The 26306-nt window shown below is 45.9% G+C and overlaps 1 protein-coding gene across 1 annotated transcript in view; it reads right to left on the bottom strand.

Annotated features, from left to right (window-relative positions):
• Positions 1 to 26306, bottom strand: part of LOC135504728 (neural-cadherin-like) — a 228295-nt gene that overhangs the window by 62080 nt on the left and 139909 nt on the right. The window contains exons 9-21 of the mRNA XM_064923548.1: positions 23973 to 24141; positions 23125 to 23295; positions 22667 to 22839; positions 21803 to 21970; positions 20276 to 20525; positions 18536 to 18663; positions 15600 to 15786; positions 13866 to 14009; positions 11741 to 12024; positions 9177 to 10791; positions 8523 to 8616; positions 7292 to 7476; positions 1151 to 1377 (exon numbers count right to left, since the gene is read on the bottom strand). Coding sequence (XP_064779620.1) covers positions 1151 to 1377; positions 7292 to 7476; positions 8523 to 8616; positions 9177 to 10791; positions 11741 to 12024; positions 13866 to 14009; positions 15600 to 15786; positions 18536 to 18663; positions 20276 to 20525; positions 21803 to 21970; positions 22667 to 22839; positions 23125 to 23295; positions 23973 to 24141 — 3795 coding nt within the window. The remainder of the gene's footprint in view (positions 1 to 1150; positions 1378 to 7291; positions 7477 to 8522; positions 8617 to 9176; positions 10792 to 11740; positions 12025 to 13865; positions 14010 to 15599; positions 15787 to 18535; positions 18664 to 20275; positions 20526 to 21802; positions 21971 to 22666; positions 22840 to 23124; positions 23296 to 23972; positions 24142 to 26306) is intronic.

Below are 26306 nucleotides of genomic sequence, written 5' to 3'. Positions count from 1 at the left end.
TCTCTACCTCGGTATATCCTCCTCTCTCTCTCCTTCTCTACCTCGGTATATCCCCCTCTCTCTCTCTTTCTCTACCTCGGTATATCCCCCTCTCTCTCTCCTTCTCTACCTCGGTATATCCCCCCCCTCTCTCTTTCTCTACCTCGGTATATCCCCCTCTCTCTCTCCTTCTCTACCTCGGTATATCCCCCTCTCTCTCTCCTTCTCTACCTCGGTATATCCCCCTCTCTCTCTCCTTCTCTACCTCGGTATATCCCCCTCTCTTTCTCCTTCTCTACCTCGGTATATCCTCCTCTCTCTCTCTTTCTCTCCCTACACTATTTCTCTCTAGCTTTCAACTGCATGAAAGAGGAAGTGAATGGGCGCTTCAACGAAGAGATATCAGAACAGAAGGAAGCCGAAACTAAGTGTTGGGTAAGGAGGATGATTACAATTTTGAAATTGTACATTTAGTAATTTTACAGACTCTCTTATCCAGGGCGACTTAAAAGAGCAATTACAGGTTTTGTGCTCAAGACTTTTCACCTCGTCCGCTCAGGGATTCAAACCAGCAACCTTTTGGTTACTGGCCCAACACGGTTAACCACTAGGCGATGTAATGGTCTGGTTTAATTTTAAAGATTGTCCCTGTGTAACAACTACACTGTAAAGCTCCACAGCCCACAATAATCTATAGCTGGTCGGGTGAATACAGTCCAATACTGCAATAACTAATGTATTCAAAGTGACAGCACCATAAGAGCAGTTCAGATATATTATACTGTAATTGACATTGCAATGTTACATAATCCATTAGTAACATCCACATAAACCAGCTCAAAAAAACTAGAGGGTTACATTTGTCATTATGTGGAAAACAGAAGGCTACACAAATACATATTGCACATTTCTTTATTTGAAATCCCCCTCTCTTCAAAATAGGCAACAATCCTGAGTGACTGTATTTTCCATAATTGGACCACATATGGAAAAGTCTTCTGCCCAGTAATCCTGTGTGTATTTCCAGTGGGGTCAAGTTAGGGTTGCATCTTCTGATGCTTAATGAGTGAGGTTCGTTAAAATAATCACACCATCGTTCTTTTATTGTAATTTTCTTACTCAAAGAAAATCATAGTGTATTCAACAGGATAACTTCCAGGGTCATCATTACCTTTTGTTTGTGAGCAGCGAGGTATCCGTGTAGTCTCTCTGCTCTGAGGAAGGGACTGCTGTGCACTGCGAAGCGCACGTCCAGTGTCCTCTCCCTGACGTCCATCAGGCTGAAGACGTTGATGTCATCAACGCCCACCGCCAACATCTCTGACAGGAAGTCCACCAGCAGTTCATAGCGACTCCTCAAGCTACCATGCTGCTCAATAAACTCCTTCGCTGTGACGTCTGCAACACAACACACATAGACACACAAACAAACAAAGTTATACAAATTCAGAATAGAACATATGCCAGAGGACTCGTCCCTCTCGTTTTCCGAGGCTAAATTAATGCATCTCCCAAATCTCTTCAATGAGCAGGAGAAACTTACAGGCAATAAACAGAATGTGTTCCCAGACCTGACCAGACAGGCCCTGTCAATCTCCACCCCTCTCCCCGCCCGAGAGCCACTGGCCCTGGCTCAGTAAGACAGACACCACCCATCCCTGCTACACATTGTCACAGTCACAACCAACGCTCACACAGAAAGACCCCTCTGGCTATGTCAGGGATATTGAGGGGGGGCGAGGACGGAACAGCCTTCAACCTCAATTTGGAAGAGTTGCCAAGGAGGGGCTGCCAAGGTGAGAGAGCTCCTGAGTCAAGGCCGTCTCTCCCCTGAGTCAAGGATTCCTCTAATTGAGCCGACACCTTCTAGCAAGGGATTAGGAGAGAGAGGGGAGCTGGGGCTGGAGCAGGGGCCCTGGGCTTGACCTCTGCCCACCCCCACTCCCCTTAGTCCCCTGGGCCCTGTTTGACACATACAGGGTCCTCCTACTGCTCCAATTGAAACTCTTTAGCACACAGGAGACAGGTGGAAAGGAAAGGAAAAGAGATTTCATCCAATTTTAATGATATCAGTGACATAGTTAGAAATAGTTATAAGGGAGATGGCTCCAATAGTCATATCTGATGAATGAAACATTTAATAAATTCATGTTTTGAATTTGGTTGTTCTAACAAAGTTTAGTGTGTGTAACTGTCTGACTAAATATGTGAGTGTGTGTGTAACTTTCTGACAGTGTGTAGTGTGTCTGTGTGCTCTCATCTCTCCAACTCGTAATCCCCGCGCTGACGGCAGGCTTTAAGTGTCATTCTGGGAACACCTGAGCGGTGTCAATCTGGGATCATTAGGTTCCGAGGAGTGTCAGTGTTGCTCAGTGTGATTAAGGCCATGGGAGCAGACAGAGGGAGGAATCCTAGATTGACAATAAGAGAATGGAAATGGAGCTCAGTGAGGGGATGCTGCAGCCATCTGTCTGGTCTCATTACCAGTGCTGTAGGAGACAGGCAGGGACTGTCTTTAACATGGAGGGACAGATTTACACCTGGCTTTGATCCAATGCAATGATCGCATTGACTCTCCTTCCCACGGGCATTAGGGGGATACACACAAACCCACACACACGCGCGCACACACACACACACACACACACGCACACAAAACAAAGACACGTACATACACCCCCCTAAGTATTTATTTGGACAGTGAAGCTATTGGATATTAGATGACAAGTTCTATATTTAAGGGTATGGTAATACTTGTAGAGCATCAACCAATGGACTATCAGTAACATGCCAACTGCATGTCTGCTGACTTTCAACAATAAATTGTCTATAGTCCATCTACAGATGTTCAATTCTTTAAAACATCTTGGGGCTAGGGTCTATTTTCCTGAATGTCCGCTTGACTGACATGCCCAGAGTAAACTGTCTACTACTCAGGCCCTGAAGCCAGGATATGCAAATAATTGGAAGCATTGGATAGAAAACACTTCAAAGTTTGTGGAAATGTTAAAATAATGTATGAGACTATAACACAATTAATATGGCCGTCAAAAATCCAAAGAAAACCAACCTGATTCATTTTTTTTTTAGGTTCCAGGCTCTATAACGGAAAGCTATGGGTCTTATGCAATTCAAACTCCCAGATTGCAATTCCTATGGCTTCCACTAGATGTCAACAGTCTTTGTTCAAGGTTTCGGGCTTGTTTCTTCCAAAACGAGGAAGACTTTGGAGTATTGGTACAAAGAGTCACAGTTTGAAATCAGTCTGTGGGCGCGTGACGAAGAGGACACACACTTTTACTTTTCTATTGAACTTGCTTCTTTCCGTATGAAATATTATAGTTTATTTACATTGTAGGGTACCTGAAGATTGATTAGATACGTAGTTTGACTTGTTTAGCGGTAGGTTTTTGGATTCCTTTGTCTACATGTTGAACAAGTGGATTACTGAAATTGACGGGACCAACGAAACAGACTTTTTGGGAAATAAAGAAGGATTTTATCCAACAAAATTAGCATTAATGTTGGAGCTGGGACCCTTGGGATGGCAAACAGAGGAAGATTTTCAAAAGTAAGTGATTTATTTAATCGCTATTTGTGATTTTATAAAGCCTGTGCTGATTGAAAAATATGTTGATGTGGGGCGCAGTCCTCAAACAATCGCATGGTCTGCTTTCGCTGTAAAGCCTATTGTAAATCGGACAACGCAATTAGATGACCAAGGATTTAAGCTTTTAAATGCTATAAGATACTTGTATGTTGATAAATGTTTAATATTACGATTATTTATTTGAATAAATTTCAATTTCACCGGATATTGTCGACAGGTGTCCCGCTGATGGGATGCCTATTAAACAATAAAATCGAATTCACCAGCGTTTCTTAAAATGGATAGTATTTTGGAATTCACCTCTTCAAATGAAAGCACTTTATGTATCTAGTTCGCACCTTTGAAGGTGTCATAAGTATATGAACAAATTCACTTCGTATTTGGTCCCATATTCCTAGCATTCAATGACTACATCAAGCTTGTGACTACAAACTTGTTGGATGCATTTGCAATTTGCTGTGGTTCTGTTTCGGATTACGCTGTGGCCAATAGAAATGAATTGTAAATAATGTAAGGTCATTTTGGAGTCACTTTCATCTTTAACTTTCATGATTAATTCATCCACATTAATGTAAAAGTGTTCAGACACATATTCTAGTCTTATTTACAATAAAAGTGACTCCAAAATGACACACTAAATTATCAACCATTCGTTTCTATTGGGCACAACAACCCGAAACACAACCAAAACAAACTGCAAATGCATCCAATAACTTTGTAGAGTCACGCGCTTGATGTAGTCATTGTGTGCTGGGAATATGGGACCAAAATACTAAACTTTTGACTAAACTGAAAACCATAAGTGAATTTGTCAAAATAATTATTACACCTTCAAATGGGGGGGACTAGATACATAAAGTGCATTGATTTCTAAGTGGTGCAACAGATATGTATGAAAATACCCTCAAATAAAAAGGTGACATTCTGTACTGTTGCCTCACATAAAACATTTGATCTCAAATCCAAAATGGTGGAGGACAGAGCCAAATTTTAGCTTCACTGTCCAAATACATACATAAGGCACAGTAAATACAAACTACCTCCATTAAAAGAGACTAGCATGCCCCTGTCATGTCATGATGGTGACCGAGTAGAGGGTCTCAGTTGACCGGGTCAATAGGACCTTGAGACAGACTCAGAGGTTAGTATTGATGTTAATCCCAGAGGTGAACTGAAGATATTTTTTCCAATTTCTATTTTTATTGATCGCATGAAGCAGGAGAGATGCAAACAGGTGAGGTGGACCCCAGAGTTAGACAGAAGGGAGGGAAGGGGGAGAATTGAATGAAGGATTAAATGTGAAACTTTTTCTAACTAATCTCCCAGACAGAAAAAGACACACTTAAGCTGTTTCAAAGTTCTTTATCCCACATACAAGACATTACCCAGAGGGCTGTGCGTTTGAGCGAGAGAGTGAAAGAGAGTGAGTGTGTGTGTACTTGTTTTCCTACCTCTTTCCTTCCTTTACCAGGACCCTAATGTCATAATAATTCACTGGATGTCCTGACAAGGTAGGAAAACAATAATCATGAAAAGAGACTTCTTCATGTCCTGAATTTGCTATTTTAAGCTTAAGGGTTAGATGTAGGGTTTTGGGGTTAAGGTTAGGGTTAAGGTTAGGGTTAGGTTTAGGGTTAGGTTAAAAGGTTAGGGGTTAGGGAAAATAGGATTTGAAATGGTCAAACATTTTTACTCCTCCCAAAAGTCCTGAAATTTCACGAAAATAAAGCTGTGTGCGTGTGTGTGTGTGTGTGTGTGTGTTTCTTTGAATATGTCATATATGCTTGTGTGAACTGGTGTGGGCATCTCAAGGATTCACTATTTATCACACATTTCACCTTTCAATCATATTCTCCTGCAAGTTTTCCACAAAGAGCCTTAATCTCCCAGAATAAGATTTAACAGTACATGTCCTTATTGCCTTCCACATTTGTTCTTGAAATGGGATTTAAAATGTCAAGGAAGCTATGTCAGTAATACTATAAGTTGAATTTTACATAATCCTTCAGACTTGGAATCCATGAGAATGTTTACAGAGTGCTTTATTTGTGAAATAACCTGAAAATGGCTTCCACAATCCCAATTACCTTCAGGTAATTGCTGTTTACAAATGCATTTGGGATTGGGGGCAGTCTTGGTGTTGACATTTAACATTTCCTGGGTTGTGTCTACAGATGTATACTTAACCCAATGTGTCCCACTGTAACACCGCACAGTTTAGGACTTCTAACACTGTTTAAACGTTGTGTGTTTCAGCTACGGACGTCGGGGTTGTACCATTGGAATCGCCGACTTCTTCTGCGTCCGTAGATACCAACCACGTCTGTGTGATTAATGGGGGCTGAGCAAGATCGGTGTTTGTGAGACAAGGGTGGATCTCGAAGAGGCCCCGGATCTTTCTGTAAAAACGTCTGTAGAGTCCGAATGTTTGAAGCAACAAAGGACTAAAAGCTCTCGATGACAATCGGAGACGCTCACGAACACATTGCTCTATGATGCTCACACGCTACTCGAGAGTCAATCGAAGGTAAGGGGTTCTTCTAGGGAAACGCTACACAGTTGAAACAGTCGTTGGATAATCAGTTCCCACTGAGGAAACAATTTATGCACTTAAAATATTCATATCAATTCATTTTTATACATGTTTTGATTTGGCAGACCTTGTTTTTTCTATTATTGACATCTGTCAGTAAAACTCACGAACGCAACTGTTCATGTCAAATTCTACTACATGTAGCCCTGGTTTCCCTAAAAAAGAAAACAGTGAGGATAAATATATGGGCTGGGCTTGCGGATAAATCAGATGAATACAGTCTTGCTGGGGTCTCAGGACTGATTAGGGTGAGTGTAATTGCACTCTAGGTTGAGCGTCTGAGTCTGGTTCAGTTCTCAGCACGACAGCAGTTGTTGCCATATTGCTTCCAATAACACTCACCTTCAACAGACATTTTATTCCACGAGCCATTTCGATCAATACAAACTCTCCAGCTCTCTAAATGCAGTGGATATTTTTGTCATTTAGAGGATGCACTCGAAATACCCGGCTAAGAAGTTTACGAAACCAAGCGGCTCGACTGTAGATGAAATGGACTGAAGCAGAGCGCAAACAAACATTGATTACGGAAGATTTTGGTTCCATTTGCATCACTTACAGTACATATTATAAAACGTCCTGTTTACCCAGTTCCCTTGAAATAAATAATGTTACATCGTATATAATCACCAGCTGTAATGTAACGGCTCCTGGTTGGTGTGACTACATTGCCTGCTGCTGTTTTTTTTGAAGCAAATCCCTTTATCAGCTTATATGAGCCATGACTCCCTCCGCTATTCCTCTCTCTCTCTCTTTTCATTTCAATATCTCAGAAATCACAAAGTCCCCTCAGCCATAGACCATCTCTTCCAGAGTATATTTCATTTTCACACACACAAGCGGTGCATCAGACTATAATTGACGCCCAAAATGAAAGTGCTGTGGAAGCAAAACATTGTCCAATTATAATTCAGAATTACATACTTCCGAGAATGACATGTTTCCACTGTCACTAACCCATACATTGTATCTTGAAAATATACATTCTTATAAACATAAGAATTCATCTTCGTACGATAACATGACACCATATAACACTTTCCGACCCCTGACCCCTCCCAGGTCATACAGTAGGTCAAGGTTCAGAGGACGTGTGTACTGTACTGTACCTGCCAGGCGCAGGGATCCAGAATTGTAGATGGCCTCATCACGCAGCTCCCTCACATACACTGTTACCCCGGAGACGGCGTCTGGCCACACGCCGTCTGACACACACACCTGCAACTCGTAGCTGCCCGGGGGAGTGTTCTCCTTAATGATCAGGAATCCCGTCCGCTTGTTCAGGATGAAGTAACTGAGGAGGCATCAAAAACCACATCAGCAACATCAATGCTTCATATATTGCATGTAAAATGAGCAACCTGGGGTACATCTGTAGTTCGAGTTGGTGGTACACCACTGTGAATGAATACTAGGTTGACATAAATGAGAAGAAATGACTGAGAGACTTTGGGAACCAGAGCGAGGAGATTAAGACACAATGATTCAAAACAGCAGAATAAAAGAAGGAATAGATAAGAGAGAGAGGATATAAGAAGAGAAAATAAGAAAATATGGGGGAGGAGAGAATAGAGGGGGGGGGGAGAGGAGAGGATAGATGAAAGAAGGGGAGGGAAGGGGAGATTATAAAAGGGATAAGAGCAAAAGATGAGAGGAAGCAACTCCTTGTGGTCCATGACTTCATACTTCCTTTGTAATTGAGCTCATTCAAGTTTGATTACACCGGGAATCAAAGCAAGATCCCAGGCACATCAAATAGTGAAGGAGACATTGAGATGAGATGGTTTATCATCTTCAAATCCAACTGTGTTTAATATGAAGTGTCAAAATTAGTCAACTGGATTCCAACCTTTTCCCTGTTGAGTGATGCAGAGGTTTCTCAACTCAAGATGAGAGATGCTAGATTAAATATTAACTCTGTATAGATTCAACAACATACTGCAGATATGTGTGTTGAAAGAACAGATTCTCTGGGGGGAAAAAGCTACAGTCAATCTTAGTTTCTTTATGTGAGTGCAGGGCTATAGCAGTGGTAGTCGTCATGCTTCTGGATGTGAGGCCGTCGAAGGTGTCAAATGGTATGATATGTTCCGAACACTGCTGTAGCTGCTGAGCCTTCACAGAGATCTCAAGGCAAACGTCTCAAAAACGCCCTGTCGCTCAGGGTTCCTCTGCTCTGCTCGTCTCGCTCCTTCGTCTCAGGTGCAGGTCCACAACATCAATGACAGAGAGGCTGTCGGGAGAGACATCACTCTCAAGGTTTATGGCGCATTGAGAGAGGGCGACGGGAGGGAGGGAAAGAGAGAGAAATACAGATGAAGAGAGCTAGAGATGTCTTACTTGGGCACATGTCCCTCAAAGGTATAGGTCTTGTTGTCCCAATCATCAGGATCCGGGGCGTAGACCTTCCCCAGGACAGTGGTCGGCATCCTCCCTGTCGGCAAAGAACATAGATTTTCTCAAGGGTGTGTGTCTCTCTCTGTGTGTGTGTGTGTCACGAAGAGGCATAGTCAAAAAGAGCACTGTTCTCATGGATATTAAAGTGTTCTGAAAACAGCTAGCTAGAGAAACGCCGTCATGGTCATTGCAAGGCAACAAGAGAATGTGTCTGAAAGAAACTAGTCAACACATATTACCAGCAACTCTCCACTGCACTTCAACAATGGGGAACAACATGTATTGACTCATTTTGTGAAAGGAGAGGTATAAACCAGGATAGTCAACCCTGAAGAGTAGAAAAGAGAATCAGCTATACCCAATTGCTCGCACCTATAGCAGCTCTTACTGTACAAAGGCGCCAAAACAACAAAAGAGACAGGCTTTCTTTCCATAAACTCCCAGTTGAAGCAAAACCTTCAAGCCCTGGAAAAGGTCAGACTGAGGGTCAAATGATTTGCTCCTCATTCATATATTGCTTTGTGAATTTGTTCTCTCGGTGCTGTGTTATGCATGAATACATGCGCTATAGTGTATTGATGATGGCAGTGATCTCACCTCTGTGACTGTTGACAAAAATCTCCTTCTCTCCCGCCTGGTGAGCATGGTCATTCTCATCTCCTATGGTGATGGTCAGAGTGTTGGTGACCGTCTTGGGTGGATGGCCGCTGTCACTCATGATGATCTGTAGGAGGAACTCTTTCTGCCTCTCACGGTCGAAGGCCCTCAGGGCTGTGATGGTGGCCGTGCCGTTTCCGTTATCCTGCAGGTAGAAGTCGTTGCTGTGGTGTAGCTCTAAGGGAAGGCTGAAGTAGAATGGAGATCCGTTCTCTGGTGAGTCTCGGTCTACGGCCCGCAGCAGTGTGGAAGTCTGGTTGAGTCTGACCAGCTGGGGACCAGAGACGTTCTCCCACACCACTGGAGCGTACGTTGCCTCAAACTCCGGCCCGTTGTCGTTGACGTCCAGCAGGGCCAGCTGAATGGTGGTGCTGCCTGTCAAGGCCGGAGAGCCGTGGTCAGAAGCCAGGACGACCAGGTTGTGTTGCGCTGCTGTCTCTCTGTCCAGAGCGCTGGTCACAGTGACTAGACCAGACTGGTCTACAGAGAACTGGCCCAGAGGGTCTGACTCCTGGAGGATTTTGTAGGTGATCTCCTTGTTTTGGCCCGAGTCAGAGTCGCTGGCTGTCAGCCTGGCCACGCTGCTGCCCACGGGCACGTCCTCAGGCAGGGGCGCTGGCGGCTGGGAGAGCGCGATGAAGATGGGTGCGTGGTCGTTACAGTCCTCTACCTCTACGACACAGTGGATAAAGCTGGAGAAGTCCAGATCTTCGACCTTCAGGGTGAGGTTGAAGCGCTGCTCACTGGGCCTCTCGTAGTCCAGCCTCTTCTTCAGCCTCAAGGTGCCACGCTGCTCCTGCCGTTGGCTCACCATGGAAAACTTCTGCTCTGGGTCTCCTGCCACCACACTGAATGTGAGCTGGGCGTTCTCGCCTGTGTCCCAGTCCTCAGCAGACAGCTCCAGCACCACCGCGTTGGGCTCACTGCTTTCAGGAACCCTGGCGAGGCAGGATCGCTTGGTGAACCTGGGTGCGTGGTCATTCACATCTGTCACCCTGATGGTGGCGGTACCCGTGCCCATCATGCCACCCCCGTCCCTGGCCTCCACCATCAGCAGGTAGGTCTCTGCCTGCTCCCGGTCCAGGCCACTCATTGCCACCGAGATGGTGCCCGTGGACGGGTTAATGCTGAACATGTCAGAGCCGCCGCCACCTGTACCCGTATTACCCACAATCCTGTAGGACAGCACAGCGTTCTGGCCCACGGCCGAGTCATCCAGGTCGGTGGCCGTCATCTCCATGACAGAGGTGCCGGGGGCAGAGTTCTCCGGCACGTTGCCATGACAATCGGGGGCGCAGGTGAAGATGGGCGCGTTGTCGTTGATGTCCCAGACGTTGATGATGATGTCAGTGAATCCGGTCAGACCCTCGCCGCCCTCATCTGTGGCAAGGACCACAAACCTCCACACGGCCCGCTCCTCCCGGTTCAGAGTCCTCTGAGCATAGATCTTCCCCGTCACCTCATCAATAATGAACTCGCTCTCGGCTCCCTGGCCATGGAGGGAGTACCGCAGGGCCTCCTGGTCAGCATCCTTATCTGGGTCAGTAGCAGTTACCTACAACATCAAAGGGAATGTGCTTGTGAAGCTTTTTTAATCTGCAGCCTGCAAACTTCTTTTATGGAGTTCAGCACTGTTTAATTATTGAAGCTTGCTGACTTGGTGTCATCCATCAGGTTGGTTGAAGTGTTAACTTCACACCTACCTGCTCTGCACAGTGATCAACTCTAGTTTATCGGCTACGTGCACAACTTTCACTCTCCTGACCTCAGCCCCAAATCAATCCCCAGGCAGAGCAACATCTACCACAAGAATTTAAATCTATCATGAGAATTGCAGAGCGTCAGGTACTGTAGGTGAAATGAAACCAATGAGTGGTGAGGGGAAACGGCTGATGGTCTAAAGCTAGTACCAGATGTCCCGTCTGAAGAACCTTATGAAATAGCATGATGTCATCTCATGCAATTCAGTCTGAGTACATAAAGGCTTGGGAAATAGAGTGTCTGTAACCTCCTGGTGCACAATGACTCACATTTTGAATGACAGAATTGTGTGACCTTGGAATTATAAGGTTCCATCTGCAAAAAGATGATTCTGAGATAATTGGTTGGAATGATTGGTATCTTGTATTCTTTTGAACTTGAATTAGGGTATGCAGTGGGCACAGAATATTTGACAAAGCAACGCTATGCAAGTAACTCATTTTCGACAAAAATGCAGATAGAGCCTTATAATTTTAAGCTCTTGAGATACTGAGGGAAAAGCGTTCAAATGATAACAGAAAGAGAAAATGTCAGTCTTTCACGTTGACAGAGTTGCATAACACGGTTGAGTTGGCAGCAAAATACTCTCACGAGATTTCAGAAGTCTGATCCTTGATATTGTACGATTCTCCCTCATTTTCTGCTAATACGTGTGATGACTTAATAGATCACTTGTATCTGTTGCCACAATAACGTGACAAGTGAAGATGATCTGCGTGACTCAAGGAGCGTTTCACACATACCTGAAGCACGAACACAGGCGATCCATCCAGCTCTTCAGTCACAGAACCGTAGTACTCGTTGACCGTGAACACTGGCGCCTCGTCGTTCTTGTTGACCACGTTGACCATCACATCTGCATAGTCCTCCCACTTCCCGTCCGACGCCAGCACCAGCAGCTTGTAGCCCTTGTTCCGCTCGTAGTCCAGAGGCTGGGCGATGAAGATGGTGCCCACCTCTGGTTCCACGTCAAAAACCCCGCCAGTGTTGCCAGACGTGATCTGGTAGCGCAGCTTAGCATTGGCGCCTAAACAGAACGATGTGGTAACTAAGACGTGTGTAGTAAACAGAATATGGACACCATGCGCATGACATACATATCATTTAACATATATAGCTAACATTGTTCAGAAATCAAAGTTTTAGTTTTCCAATGAGTTCTGACTGAATCCAGGTAACAGTTCTGCTGGACATTTCAGGAAGTTTCTACATTTTTATGCATCACAAAGCAATTGTAATGGGGTCTATTAGCTGATCAGGAGTTATATATAGAATCCAATAATTGAGAGGAGACTCAATGGAGTCACAGTCAGATTCAATACATTACAACTCACGAGAGGGAGAATGGAGGAATCTCCAAAGAAAAGATATTCATAGGTTATTTGCAACATGAAAGTGAGGACGCCAGAACAGAGCAGAGCAGTAATCCCTAATCCTGAGTATTTTGTTGTGTTAGTAACAGTGCTAATGAAACATTAGAATGACCTGTGAATAGATATGTTTTCATTTGAGCTTCCTTCCCCCTTCAAAGTGCTGAGTTCAAATCCCAGTGGAGACCATGCATGCACAGAGCGAGCAACGCAGTGTAAACAAACTAAATGAAAAAACAAACACAAGAAATCCTATTCCCACTTGTACGTGTTAAAAAAAAACGTCCCACTTCCCCTATAAGCTGTTATGCTGACAGGAGGAGAACAAAAAGAAACAATCTGATTCCACTTCCAGGAACTCTTATCAGCACAGTAAAGGAAAAAGACCTCACTGTCTGTCTCTTTCTCTCCCACTCTGTTCTCTCTCTTTCTCTGTGTTCCTAGTTCCCTGGCTCCCTCAGTAGTGATAATCCGCTTGGGGTGTCGGCCCATCAGCATAGCTGGCCCCGTGTGTGTGCTTTATTACCCAAAGTGGCCCGGAGACTGTCCCCTCACGCGAGGCACTGTGTGTTGAGATTGCGGAGATGGAGCTGGCGGCGCGGCCGAGCCCATTCATCACAGAGAGGTGGTTGCCGCTCCACAGGCCTACGCGCTCCGACATGATAAATGTCTGATAATATGAAGCTACGCCCCCCTTCTCCCCTCCTCTCCTATTCCCACAGCGGACTGATAAAGAGCCCTCACCGTGCTAGCTAGCTGGCGCAGCACCGAAGGAGATGATATGCTTCACAATGGATTTATTGTAGCGGTCCGTGTGAGCTAGAGCCGGCTGAATGAGGGTGTGTCAGGTGAATAAATGGCAGTGTGTTAGTATAGGGTTGAGATGGATGGGAGAGGGGTATGGATGGTGCCCATAGGAGGAGAGTTATTATAGGGCTTGCTGCAGTAGAGAGAGAGTAGAGTTGCTGTGTGCTGTGTGTGTGCAGTCCCTGGTCTGGGAGTTGGGATGTTAAGGATGTCCTTTCTGAGCTATTGGGGAAGCCGTATGGAGACTTATGCAGTTTGTATGAAAAGAAAAGCTGATTTATATTCTGTATACACTGCAGTACCTTGACACGTTATATGACACACCAACAATCTACAACATGAAATCGATGTTTGGACACACCTACTGTACTCATTCCAGGGTTTTTCTTTATTTTTTACTATTTTCTACATTGCAGAATAATAGTGAAGACATAACAACTTTTAAATAACACATATGGAATCATATAGTAAGCAAAAAAGTGTGAAACAAATCAAAATCTATTTTATATTTGAGATTGTTCAAAGTAGCCACCCTTTGCCTTGATGACAACTAGGGCATCTCAACCGTACTGTTTTTTTCAGGGTCATGACCTGAGGATAGATGGAGAGCCCTCGTAACCTCTTACACGTTCACTGAGCCCCGGAAGAGTGAGAATGACAGGGAAGTATTTCCTCCCTCTCCACCACTTACCTTCATCCTCGTCATTAGCACTGACAGTGAGGATGGCAAAGCCCACGTCTGCATCCTCATCCACGTCGACTTCATACACCGTCTGAGCAAAGACAGGCTTGTTGTCGTTCACATCGCTGATGAAAACTCTCACGTACGCCGTGTCTGAAGGAAGGAGAGAGAGAGCACAGAGTGAGAGATTAAACGCCAGTCCCGCTCTTATTCTGTCAACTTGAACATACCCCCCCCCTCTTTCCCTCGCTCTTCTTTATCCCTCTATTTCTCCCTCCATCCTCCTATCTTCACCCTCTGTTATTCCTCACATCTCTCCCTCTCTCTCGCCGTCTGATTCTTTCTTTTCCGTAGGCAGATGTGAAAAGAGACCCTTGAGGGGAGGAGGGAGTGGGGTCCATCCCAATATAATATGCTCCCTTTGATATGAGTATGAAAAGGAACATAATTTGCAATACACTCTTCAAGATAAGATCAATTGTGTAAGCTGGTTGCAAGGAGGGCTCACAGTTTAACACAGAGATAATGCAGCCTAGCAGCAAAACAAGCCACAACCTCCAACTTTTTACGCCTTTCTGAGTCTGACGGAGGAGAGGAGAAGGAGGACATATCTGTTGGGCAGATGCAGCCATCGTCAATTGATTTGTCTCCTCCTCTCCTGTGTTCCAGACACACACAGAGAAGCGTGGCAAGTACGCAGCGTCAACACTGTGACAGATTGCTCTTTCCCCGTAAACACTGCTATTGCATCAAGGTCGTGTTTACGACCCCTCCTCAATACTCCTCTATCCTTGTGTCTAGTCTTCTTTCTTTTCTTTTTTGAACAGCTGTCATCGATCACAACATAGCCCTACTCCTGGGCTCCTCCAATTTCATTCAGTATACTCTTTAGTCGAGTGAGAGGGAGAGAGAGATTGAAAACGTGTGTGTGTTTACATGTTTGAATGTGTTTTTTTCCCCCCACGATTCCACCATGTCAGTATGTTGTATAAGACAGGCTGTAGGTGCCTGTTGCTGGGCGGGAGAGGGGATGGAAGGATAGTGAGGGATGGAGGGTTGAAGGCCCTATAGACTCCTTCTACATGCTAAGCAAAAGAGCAGTGTTCTGGGAGGAGTCTCCATCCCTCTGAAGCCCCTAGTCTCCAATCCTCTTTATTTTTTAAATATATTTTTTTATTTAACTAGGCAAGTCAGATAAGAACAAATTCTTATTTACAATGACAGCCTACCCCTAGTAACCCGGACAACGTTGGGCCAATTGTGCACAGCCCTATGGGACTCCCAATCACGGCCGGCCGGTTGTGATACAACCTGGAATCGAACCAGGGTCTGTAGTGACACCTCTGAGAGCAACTGTTAATCATCTATGATAATATGAATGAAAAATACATTCTCCTTAAGACCCTGTCTGGTTGTTCATCAGCGGGTGAGAGTTCCCTCTGGGGAGAGATACGCATATTTGGTAGAGAGAGAGGATCCCTCCCCACCAAAGAGACAAGCAGCAGACAAGCAAACTGCCATCCAAACCCCAGCTCTCCTACTGTAGTACCAAAGCTGGCCAGAAAATGGGGTCATTTTCCAAATGTATTGAAATGTATTCAGACAATGCGCACAGTGTATTCCTAAGTCGTCACAATTTGATAAGCCGTGCTACTGTGTGCATACTGCATGCATTGCTGTTCTCTCTCTCTCTCGTCCTCCACCATCCTCCAGCTCTGTTGAGCTGATCTGAGCTGGCCTCACCTGAGTTGGGCTGTCCATGTTTCCCGGGCCGTGCTGACTCCCAGCCGTCCACTGACTTGACCTCCAGCAGGTAGGAGCCTTTGGTCTCACGGTCAAACACGGTCTCTGTGTAGATGGAGCCCAGCTCAGGATCAATCCGGAAGTACTGGTAGTCCCCGCTGCGGTCGTTTAGCAGGGAGTAGGAGATCTGTGACAGAGACAGAGAGAGAGACAGGGAGAGAGAGAGAGACAGGGAGAGAGAGAGAGAGAGAGAGGGGAGAGAGAGAGAGAGACAGAGAGAGAGACAGGGAGAGAGAGAGAGACAGGGAGAGAGAGAGACAGAGAGAGAGAGAGAGAGACAGGGGAGAGAGAGAGAGAGACAGGGAGAGAGAGAGAGACAGGGAGAGAGAGAGAGAGAGAGAGAGAGAGAGAGAGAGAGAGAGGGAGAGAGAGAGAGAGAGAGAGAGAGAGAGAGAGGGAGAGAGAGAGAGAGAGAGACAGGGAGAGAGAGAGAGAGAGAGAGAGGGGGAGAGAGACAGGGAGAGAGAGACAGAGAGAGAGAGAGAGAGAGAGAGAGAGAGAGAGACAGGGAGAGAGGGAGAGAGAGAGAGAGAGACAGAGAGAGACAGGGAGAGAGAGAGAGAGAGAGAGAGACAGAGAGAGAGAGAGAGAGAGAGGTAGAGAGAGAGAGAGAGAGATATATAGAGAGAGAGATAGAGAGAGAGACAGAGAGAGAGAGAGAGAGAGAGAGAGAGAGAGAGACAGGGGAGAGAGAGAGGGAGAGAGAGAGACAGTGAGAGAGAGAGACAGGGAGAGAGAGAGAGAGAGAGACAGAGAGAGAGAGGGACAGAGAGAGAGAGAGAGAGAGAGAGAGAGAGAGGAGAGAGAGAGAGAGAGGGAGAGAGAGAGAGAGAGAGAGAGAGAGAGACAGGGAGAGAGAGAGAGAGAGAGAGAGAGAGACAGAGAGAGAGAGAGACAGGGAGAGAGGGAGAGAGAGAGAGAGAGAGAGAAGTAGAGGGAGAGCAAGAGGCCAGGGTAGAAGATAATGAAGGATGAGGTTAAAGAGAGTGGCATGGAGAAGGTGAACGATATGGAGTAAGAGTGGAAAGAGAGGAAAGGACGTCGGAGATAAACAAGGGATGAGTAAGAAAGGATGGACGTGAGAGAGACAAGGAAGACAGAGATGCAGAGTAAGGATCACCAAAGGTAGGTGAGTGAGACGGGAGAGAGAATAATAGTTTTATTCAAACAATAGGTTATTGTAAAAATAGCCTATAACACCATGCATATGATTCATTTATTTCTCTATTGGGGTGGATGTGTGCACACATTCTTATTTAACCAAACTTGAATTAACTACTCTGGAGCAGAGAGATCTCATTCAGCCCAGACACATGTGACCCTCTGTGACAATTTATTTCTATATCAATAAAACAAAGCTATGTCGTTCTAATTTGGTTTAAAGCAGGAGCCTGAAAGTCTATTCACCAAAGAAGAATGAACCTAATTTTAATATTCAAACGGAACAAAAGCTGTGTCGACGAGCTGTGAATGACATTCAACAGCCTCAGGAAGTTATTCAGCGAAATTCATTGAGAGAGAGGCTTGAAACTGCATGGGTCAAAAAATGAATTGGGTCGTACAGGGGAAGAGCACAAATTAAAGGCTGAATTAAATGTAATGCCGTAATAAAAAGGTTGGCGGGGTCAAGTTATTGGTCGAAAAAAACAGACAGCGGTGAAAAAAAATCATTTTCATATTCACGCCCATCAACGATCCTCATTATCTAAACGTGGGCCTGCATGGTATCTATGATTCAGCCTGCCTCGACAAGAGCAAGCAATTAAGCAGCCAAGGACACTGTGCCTGCAAAGAACTGAGTACATTTTATGCACCCCTGTGCCGATAGACATGGCGTCCTCGTACTGGGAATTCAATTATGAGTAGACTCCCTGTACTGTTGGTGTGCGTGTGGGGATGTGTGTGTGTGTGTGTGCATAGAGAGCAAGACAGAGATCAAGAAAGAGATACACAGAAAAGCAGCAGGAAATGTAGACAGTGGCGTGTGTGTGTGTGTGTGTGTGTGTGTGTGTGTGTGTGTGTGTGTGTGTGTGTGTGTGTGTGTGTGTGTGTGTGTGTGTGTGTGTGTGTGTGTGTGTGTGAGTGTGTGAGTGTGTGAGTGCGTGTGTGTGCGTGCGTGTGTGTGTGTGTGTGCACTCAAGCGTACCTCCTGTTTGCGTGCGTGCGAGCAAGCGTGTGCACGTGTGTGTGTGTGTCTCCAGATCTACTTTGAAACCAAACTATAAAAAGAAGACCTCTGTACCATGTCAGGTATAGAGTTTACATTTCAATATTACATCACAGATGACTGAAATAAAACAAAACCGCTTGACATAGAAACACCCGATTTTTGGGGGGGTTGAAAAAAATTGAATGTTTATTAATTATGCAATTCTGAAAAATCTGAATAACATTCCACCCATGAGGCCACCAGGTAATTTACCTGCAGGAAAGGGGGAAGCTTCAGTATGTGTGAAGTGCCAAATTGTATGTTTTATACAGTGTGTTGCTCTCAGCTCAGGAAGCCAAACCGAAGTACAGATTTTATGGCCGGGCTACAGGAAGCAGACCCTTGTGGAGGATCACCGTCCTACAGAACTATGGATGGGTTTTACTATTTTCTACCTTCAGTGTAAGACTCCAAGGTGAAATTAAAAGGGGAATTGCTACTGTGGGTTTACACTTGAGTGGTTTCAGCTTATCCGGTTACATACTGGTGGGTTGTTCACAAGGATTTAAAGTAAAAACAACGCTCAACGGCCTGGAGTTCCTCAAATACTCCAGATTTCCTGAGAAATTGCTAAGAACCAGGACATGTCTCCACAAAAGGTCTCAGCGTAGGAATGCTGATATAGGAGGCTTGTTTGTATTTCCATTATTCCAAAGCGTTCCGTCACCTTTCCGTTGAGTCCCAGGTCCAGGTCGTTGGATGACACCTGCGTGACAAACGTCCCCACCGCCGCCCCCTCTGTGACCGACGCCTCGTAGATGGAGGAAGTGAAGAAGGGAACATTGTCGTTCACGTCTAGCAGAGAAAAACACCAGCATTATCCGTCATCATTTGGCTCAGTATTTTCTCAGTGAAAGGGTTTTATAAAGAGTATAGAGTGTCGTTCACGCAGCAGGCTGTAAAACAGGGTGGCAGCAGACTCCATTCTGTGTCCGGTAGTCTCTGTGGCTAAACATTTCTTGACAGAGATTAATGGAGACCTTCAAACTCCTGGAGGTGTATTCAACAATTTCAAAGACCTCTTTGTGACACTGGAGAGCTCACGCTTTTCACCGTTCAACCGTTTCCACAGAGAAATGATACAAACAGCTTGTTAGAGTCATTTGTCTATTGAACTCAATTACCTCTTTCTTAACTGTTATAGAGAACTATCTCAATAACTTTACAAGAAACTTCAACAAAAATTTCTTTAGAAGAGGACATTTCATGATAGTTAGTCCAGGCTCGGATGCATTCAGAGTAACGATGCACTTCCATGTTGTATTTTTTGCAGAAAATGTCTTAATCTATGAATTAAACATGGGTCCTAAATCCATTACAACCCTCCCCTCCTCTTTCCAACCCTCTCTGTCTCCCTCCATCCTCTGGAGAAGAATGAAGGCTCACTTATTAAGACAGGGAGAGGAGAAGGAGTGAGGAGGGTCTGGCCAGATTAATTATGTCTCTCTGGTTTAAGACTAACTCTCATGAATGATAGAGGGGGAGATGAAGTCTGCTTAGAGGGAAGGGGGAGGATAAGAGGAGGGAGCCTGGATCTGGGCTACGGTGGGAATGAAAGCTATTTTGGGACAGAGGGTCAGGGGTGGGCTGAACTTCAGTAAGAAGCCGCGGTAATTGGGAATTAAGCTCGGATCGGGAGACTGGAAATCAACTTGATTTGAATAAAAAAAGGTTGAAAGCCCAGTACATCATGCTTTCTGGGGTTAGTCTGGAGGAGAGAGAGAGTCTGGAGGAGAGAGAGAGAGAGAGAGAGAGAGAGAGAGAGAGACAGAGCGAGCGAGAGAGAGAGGGAGAGACAGAGCGAGCGAGAGAGAGGGACAGAGCGAGCGAGAGAGAGAGGGAGAGACAGAGCGAGCGAGAGAGACAGAGGGAGAGAGAGAGAGAAAGAGAGACAGAGAGGGAGAGACAGAGAGAGAGATAGCAAGAGAGAGAGAAAGAGAGACAGAGCGAGAGAGAGAGAAAGAGGGAGAGACAGAGAGAGAGAGGGAGAGAGAGAGCGAGAGAGAGAGAGAGAGAGAGAGAGACAGAGCGAGAGAGACAGAGCGAGAGAGAGAGAAAGAGAGAGAGAGCGAGAGAGAGAAAGAGAGAGAGAGAGTGAGAGAGAGAGAGAGAAAGAGCGAGAGAGAAAGAGAGAGAGACAGAGAGAGAGAGAGAGAGAGAGAGAGAGAGAGAGACAGAGCGAGAGAGAGAGAGAGAGAGAGACAGAGAGGGAGAGAAAGAGAGAGACAGAGAGAGAGAGAGAGACAGAGAGAGAGAAAGAGAGACAGAGAGAGAGAGAGAGAGAGAGAGAGAGAGAGAGAGAGAGAGAGATGGTTGTGTACATTGTTGAGTCGATGCTGCTGGGATGGAAGTAAAAAGGGAAAGTATTAGGTTGTTTGTATGAGCAGGTTGCACGGCTCTGTCTCACCTGTGATGTTCAGATGGACCGTAGTGAACGCAGCCAGAGGGACTGCAGCCACGTTCTGAGCCCGGACCCTCAGTATGAAGTTCCTGGTGGTCTCATAGTCCAGGGGCTCAGCCACCAGGATGGAGGCAGAGCCGTCCTCACGGTTAGGGGTCAGATAGAAGCGTACAGGCATGTTGGTCTCCGGCACCATCCCATCCTCCAGGTTATAGGTCACTCTAGGGTCCCCCAGCGGAGAGGTGGCCTTGATAGTCTGGGGTTCAGAGAGGAGACCGAGAAAGGTCAAAACAGAGGACAATAGCAGTCAATTCACAGCTTTAGGCTTCAGGCAAGGCCGCCTGCAAAACAAGCAGCTCTACAGATCAACTACAACCTTCTGTGGCCCATTACATTTTCCCCGAAGTGTACAAATGTATCTTGCTGATCCCTTAGAACTCCAAAGGAAACCTTCACTCTCGCTCTCTCTCGCTCTCCCTGTTCATTTCCCCTCACTCACCCTCTCTCGATCACTCTCAGTGAAATATTCATCTGCATTTTTAATAGCCTTAATAACTTCTAAAAGATCCAGAGGAAATTCAGCAAATTCATTTTCAATGCATTAGTTAAAAAATAAAAGTAAATGCCTATGAATAATCCAGCACTCGTGATTGCCAGAGCCTGGCTCGTAGAAGTAATGAAGCGTTTTGGCTTAAAATAGAGGCGATGGAGGATGAGTCTGGACATGGGCAGGGAGAGGGGGAGCAGAGGGGGGGGGGGGGGGTGTTGGCTGGAGTAAATTTCCATGAGGATGTAGGGCTATCCCAGGACACAGCAAGTGCCAGAGAGAGGGAGGATGGGAGAGTAGGGATGGAGGTTGAGCCCTGAGGGAATTATCGACTTTCGTCTTTCGCCGTAGACCATAATAGCTGGGTGTCCATAGAGCACATCATAATACGCATCCCTGTGCATTACTGCAGAGAAATGGTAAAGGCAGCTAGTGGCACCGAGCGTTGAGGTGTTTGTAAGGTACAGTATAGTAAGAGCCATATAATGAACAACTTTAAATGTTCGATCAAACAAGCCTACTCCATGATGCTTTTATTTGCTTTGAAGCCCTGGGAAAACATTGGTTCACAGCTCAAAATACCCTCCTCAAGTTACCAGCCCCATTTCTGTAATACGTACCTATCCTAATGTGTGTCATCATGTCCCAACCTCCCCTTAACTCACCTTTCTCTAACCCCATGCACCTCAGAGTGCCTGTTTCATGTTACATCTGCCATACCCATCCTAATTTGTATTCCATCATCATTCATGTTCAACTCTGTCCTAAGATAACCCCTAAGTCCCTCTACCTCCCCCAGGACATACATGCGTATGTTAAAACATGACTTCATCTATTTCTCCTCCACATACAACTCGCACAGTAACCCTACATCCCAAATGTCACCCTATTCCCTACTCGGCGCATTACTTTTGACCAGATTGCACTCCATAGGGAATAGAATAACATTTGGGACGTAGCCTGTTTGTCCCGGTTCCCCATCTTACCACTATGGGGGTGTCCCTGACGGTATTCTCCGGGATGACCACGTCAAAGCTGTCCCTGTCCCACTGCGGAGGCTGGTTCTTCACGTTGGTGATGGTGACGGACAGCTCCACCGAACTGCTCCGGTTCCCCCCGTCCGTGGCAACTATTTCCCGGGTGATGTAGGTCCTCTGTAGTCATAGCAACAGCGTGGCAGTGACATGACACGTGAAATAAGAGCAGTTTAGACATGGGTGAAGAGGCAGGACAGCTCGAGAAGTCATGAAACATAAGCCCTCCCTGTGATTGTGTAGATTAGGTTACAGTGAGAGGCCTGTCACGCAGGGTGACAGTGTCAGGGAGTGTCAGAGGGACAGGGACATATGCTGGTTGTACTGTATTTGGCTCATGCTACTGGACACTGGTAGCACATTGGTAGTAACGGGTGAGCGTAAATGACACTGTCTCATCTGACAGAGTGCTACCAACAGTGTTCTGCTGACAGAGGAACTCTGTAGTCATAGCAACAGCTTCCCTGGGAGCACTCATATTAACACCTCCTCGCTACACCAGGCTTCCCATTTCCTGCTATGTGATAAAACATTCTCCCCCGAGGAGGGACATTTACAGACTAGCCAGCGAAGAAGAAAATGGCTAAAAACCTCTCAAACATTAGCTTGTGAGATTTGTGCTGGCTTACAATGACTTTTTAAAACATCGAGTTGGACTTCCTCGATACTCTCGCTGAAGTGAGAATTATTCCCTGTCATGAGTCTCATCTCAACCAGCAGATACCTGGGGCAGTACCACTTAACGTACAGCTGAGATGGGTGACGGTTCTGTTAGGTTTAGTGTTAGGGGTTAGGGGTTAAGGTTGGGTTCCTGACCTGTGAGATGGGCTGGTTGACGTAGACCCAGCCGGTTAGAGGGTTCACCCTCAGGTACTCTGGCTGTTCTTTAGACATGGAGTAGGAGACGGCGGCATTGGTGCTGTAGTCATCGTCATGGGCCGCCACACGCAGGAAACTGGTGCCAATCATTGTGTCCTCCCGTAGGAAGTCTGTGGGGAAGACAACACGTCATATTCAATTGGCTGAAAGCATTATGAGTCTTAGCTCTGCTGATTAAATTATGTCTTGGCGAGATGAACACGGATCTGGTGCTGTCAATGAAACATTAACCAGGTAGACATGATCTGCAAATACTACTGGATCGATAGTAGGGCTGGATTATGTGCATATGTGTGTGAGTGCGTGTGAGTGCATTTTTGTGTGCTTTTGCATGTCTATGTGCATGTGCGTGCGTGTGCGTGTGCGCGTGTGTGTGTGTGATCCCCAGCACTCACACTCATAGCGTAGGTTCTCAAACTTGGGGCTGTTGTCGTTCTCGTCGAGAATGAGGATGTTGAGTTGACAGATCCCTATGAGGGGGTCTGCTGCCTGGTCCGTGGCGGTCACCGTCACCGCGTACTCCCGCTGACGCTCGCGGTCAAACTTCCTGGACGTCACTATCACACCTGAGGGAACAGTGTTGTACAGTGGTTGCTAGGGCAAGGGACAAAGGCAGACCGGACACAACATTTTCTCTCAAACGCTATTACTGCCAGGGTGTTGGTTGCTGTTTACACATGGTCAGCTCATCTATGCCACTTAATGAATCTCATGTATTATGTTTAGCGAGCGTAATGCCATGTAATTACAGATATCAATACACTAATGAAGGACGTGAGTACACTGTAATTGACGCGCTATTAAAGTTGATGATGAAATGTTTGGTGTTTTGTAAATTGCACTTGAATTCATATCAAAGTCATTCCGAGGATTCCTCACAGTTCACGCAAAGCCAATCCCCTCTCCTTTCACTCCTTTCTCTCCTCTATAAAAGACTCATGATTGACGTCGACTGAACAGTTACATTTCATAAAGCAATTCCTTTTTAAACGAGGACTTGTGCATTTTTTATTTTTTTTGTTGAACCGCAGTCTTTTCTTCCCCTTTTGAGTGCCGGCACATTTTGAAAGGGTGTCATTAAAGTGAATTAGTTTGAACTTTGGAATTCATTAAATACTTCAAGGTAGTTCCAAAGCGATCCAGAGACTTGTAACCCTTTCAGTACCAGATGACACAAGGCCTAAACACTGTGGGGATGCTGCTAGGGTCCACAACCAAACCGTGAAGTTGGACTGTATGGTACCTGTGTCTGGGTGGATACTGAAGGCAGGCACAGTGCTGTCTTTGTGCATGAATCCATAGGTGACTCTCCCATTAGAGCCCTCGTCTGCATCCACGGCGTGGACCTGGAGGACGAACGTTCCCGCAGACTGGTTCTCCAGCACCGTTGTCCGCTCCCGGTACTGCTGGCACTGAGGGGGAAGGGGGAGACGGACAGGGATAGTGGGATAGAGTGAGAAAGAGAGAGAGAGGGAGAGAGAGAGAGAGAGAGAGAGGGTGGGGGGGGGGGAGAGAGAGAGAGAAGAGAAGAGAAGAGAAGAGAAGGGAAGAGAAGAGACGGGAAGAGAAGAGACGGGAAGAGAAGAGACGGGAAGAGAAGAGAAGAGAAGGGAAGAGAAGAGAAGAGACGGGAAGAGAAGAGAAGAGAAGAGATGGGAAGAGAAGAGAATAGACGGGAAGAGAAGAGAAGAGACAGGAAGAGAAGAGAAGAGAAGAGAAGAGACGGGAAGAGAAGAGACGGGAAGAGAAGAGAAGAGACGGGAAGAGAAGAGAAGAGACGGGAAGAGAAGAGAAGAGACGGGAAGAGAAGAGAAGAGACGGGAAGAGAAGAGAAGAGACGGGACGGGAAGAGAAGAGAAGAGATGAGAAGAGAAGAGACGGGAAGAGAAGAGAAGAGACGGGAAGAGAAGAGAAGAGACGGGAAGAGAAGAGACAGGAAGAGAAGAGAAGAGACGGGAAGAGAAGAGAAGAGACGGGAAGAGAAGAGAAGAGAAGAGACGGGAAGAGAAGAGAAGAGACGGGACGGGAAGAGAAGAGACGGGAAGAGAAGAGAAGAGACGGGAAGAGAAGAGAAGAGACGGGAAGAGAAGAGAAGAGACGGGAAGAGAAGAGAAGAGAAGGGAAGAGAAGAGACAGGAAGAGAAGAGAAGAGACGGGAAGAGAAGAGAAGAGACAGGAAGAGAAGAGAAGAGATGAGACAGGAAGAGAAGAGAAGAGAAGAGGATGGATAATACAAGAATGCCAGTTACCAAATGACAGAGGAATAGAAATTAGGATGCATAGAAGGGGATGAAATTAAAGAAAAAGGTAATTCAGTTTATTAAGGACATGTGTGGAGGGAATGAAAGACAGAGGGATGGGAGGCAGTTATGAAATAGTCAAAGACAAGGGAAAAGGGGAGAAGGACAGTGGAACGAGGGCAGAGAGATAGGAGTGAATCATTGAAAGGAGTTATAGAAAAGGAGGAGAAAGGGAATAGAGTATTAGAAGGGAAGAAGTAGAGAGAGGGGGAGAAAGGGGTTTGAGGAGGAACTGTCTCTCATTAATCCCTCTATGTTTTGCTCTGTAGAGATTCATCTGTGTTTTATAATTAAAGCGGCCTTGAATCAATTCCATCGAAGCAGATCCACAGAGATACGGAGTAAGCCTGGATAATTCGGATGTGCTCCGACGCCCACACACCTTCCTTCCTCATCGTCATCTGAGCGCTTGCTCGGTGTGTGTGTGAAGGGAAAACAGTCAAACCTTCCAAATCCCGTCTCTCTGGCATCATCAGATGGCTCATTTTGGCCTCAGACAGAGACAGCGTTTCAAATGACAAAAAGATCCCAGATCAATTCAGCAGCTCGTCTTTGATGCTTAGTTCTGACATCTAATTAATGACAAGGGAGCTCATCTTCCACCCTCCTCTCCCTCTCCTCTGCCACCTCCTCCTCTAACCAACAGTCACAGTCTTCCAGGCCCAAATTCAATGTATTTTCAGAGGTCAGGTGTCCCTAAGGGAGTCCCAGTCAGGGATGGGAGGGCTGTGGTGGATCTCAAACGGTGCCCCCCCCCCCCTATCCAGTTGCATGTACCCCCCTTCTTAGGAAGCTTCAGGACCTGGCACTCTCACAGACAACCCAAGGGCCCAGGAGGGGCCCGTCTCTTAGGAGTCCCTGAGTCACTGATGCTCACAAATCCACAGGAACTGCCTGAACCTCGGCCAAACTCACAGGAGCAGGAGGGCCAGGGGCACAAAACAACATAAACGCCGCTTTCTCTCTTCTCTCTGCCTGCTGTTTGCTGCCTGCACAGAGGAGGAAAAAACTGAGCACACAGGAAAAGTGATCCAGCTGTGTTTTATTCTTGAAACACTTTCTCTTTGGCCTTTTTTCTCTCCCTTGTCCGCACATCAGTTCAACTATTGTTTGAGCATGTTAGCAAAAATAAATACAACATAAAACCATTTAAAAAAACTAAGCATGAAGGAGTCCTGAGGGAACTTGAAGAAAAGGTTGAAGCTCATCTTGCAGCCTAACATGTGAAACACGCATACATATAAAATGCTAGTTAGCTAGCTTTACTGTGCGAGGCA

This window comes from Oncorhynchus masou, chromosome 2 (genome assembly GCF_036934945.1).
Source record: "Oncorhynchus masou masou isolate Uvic2021 chromosome 2, UVic_Omas_1.1, whole genome shotgun sequence".
Lineage (NCBI taxonomy): Eukaryota > Metazoa > Chordata > Actinopteri > Salmoniformes > Salmonidae > Oncorhynchus > Oncorhynchus masou.
This window is presented reverse-complemented; position numbering and strand designations above follow the sequence as displayed.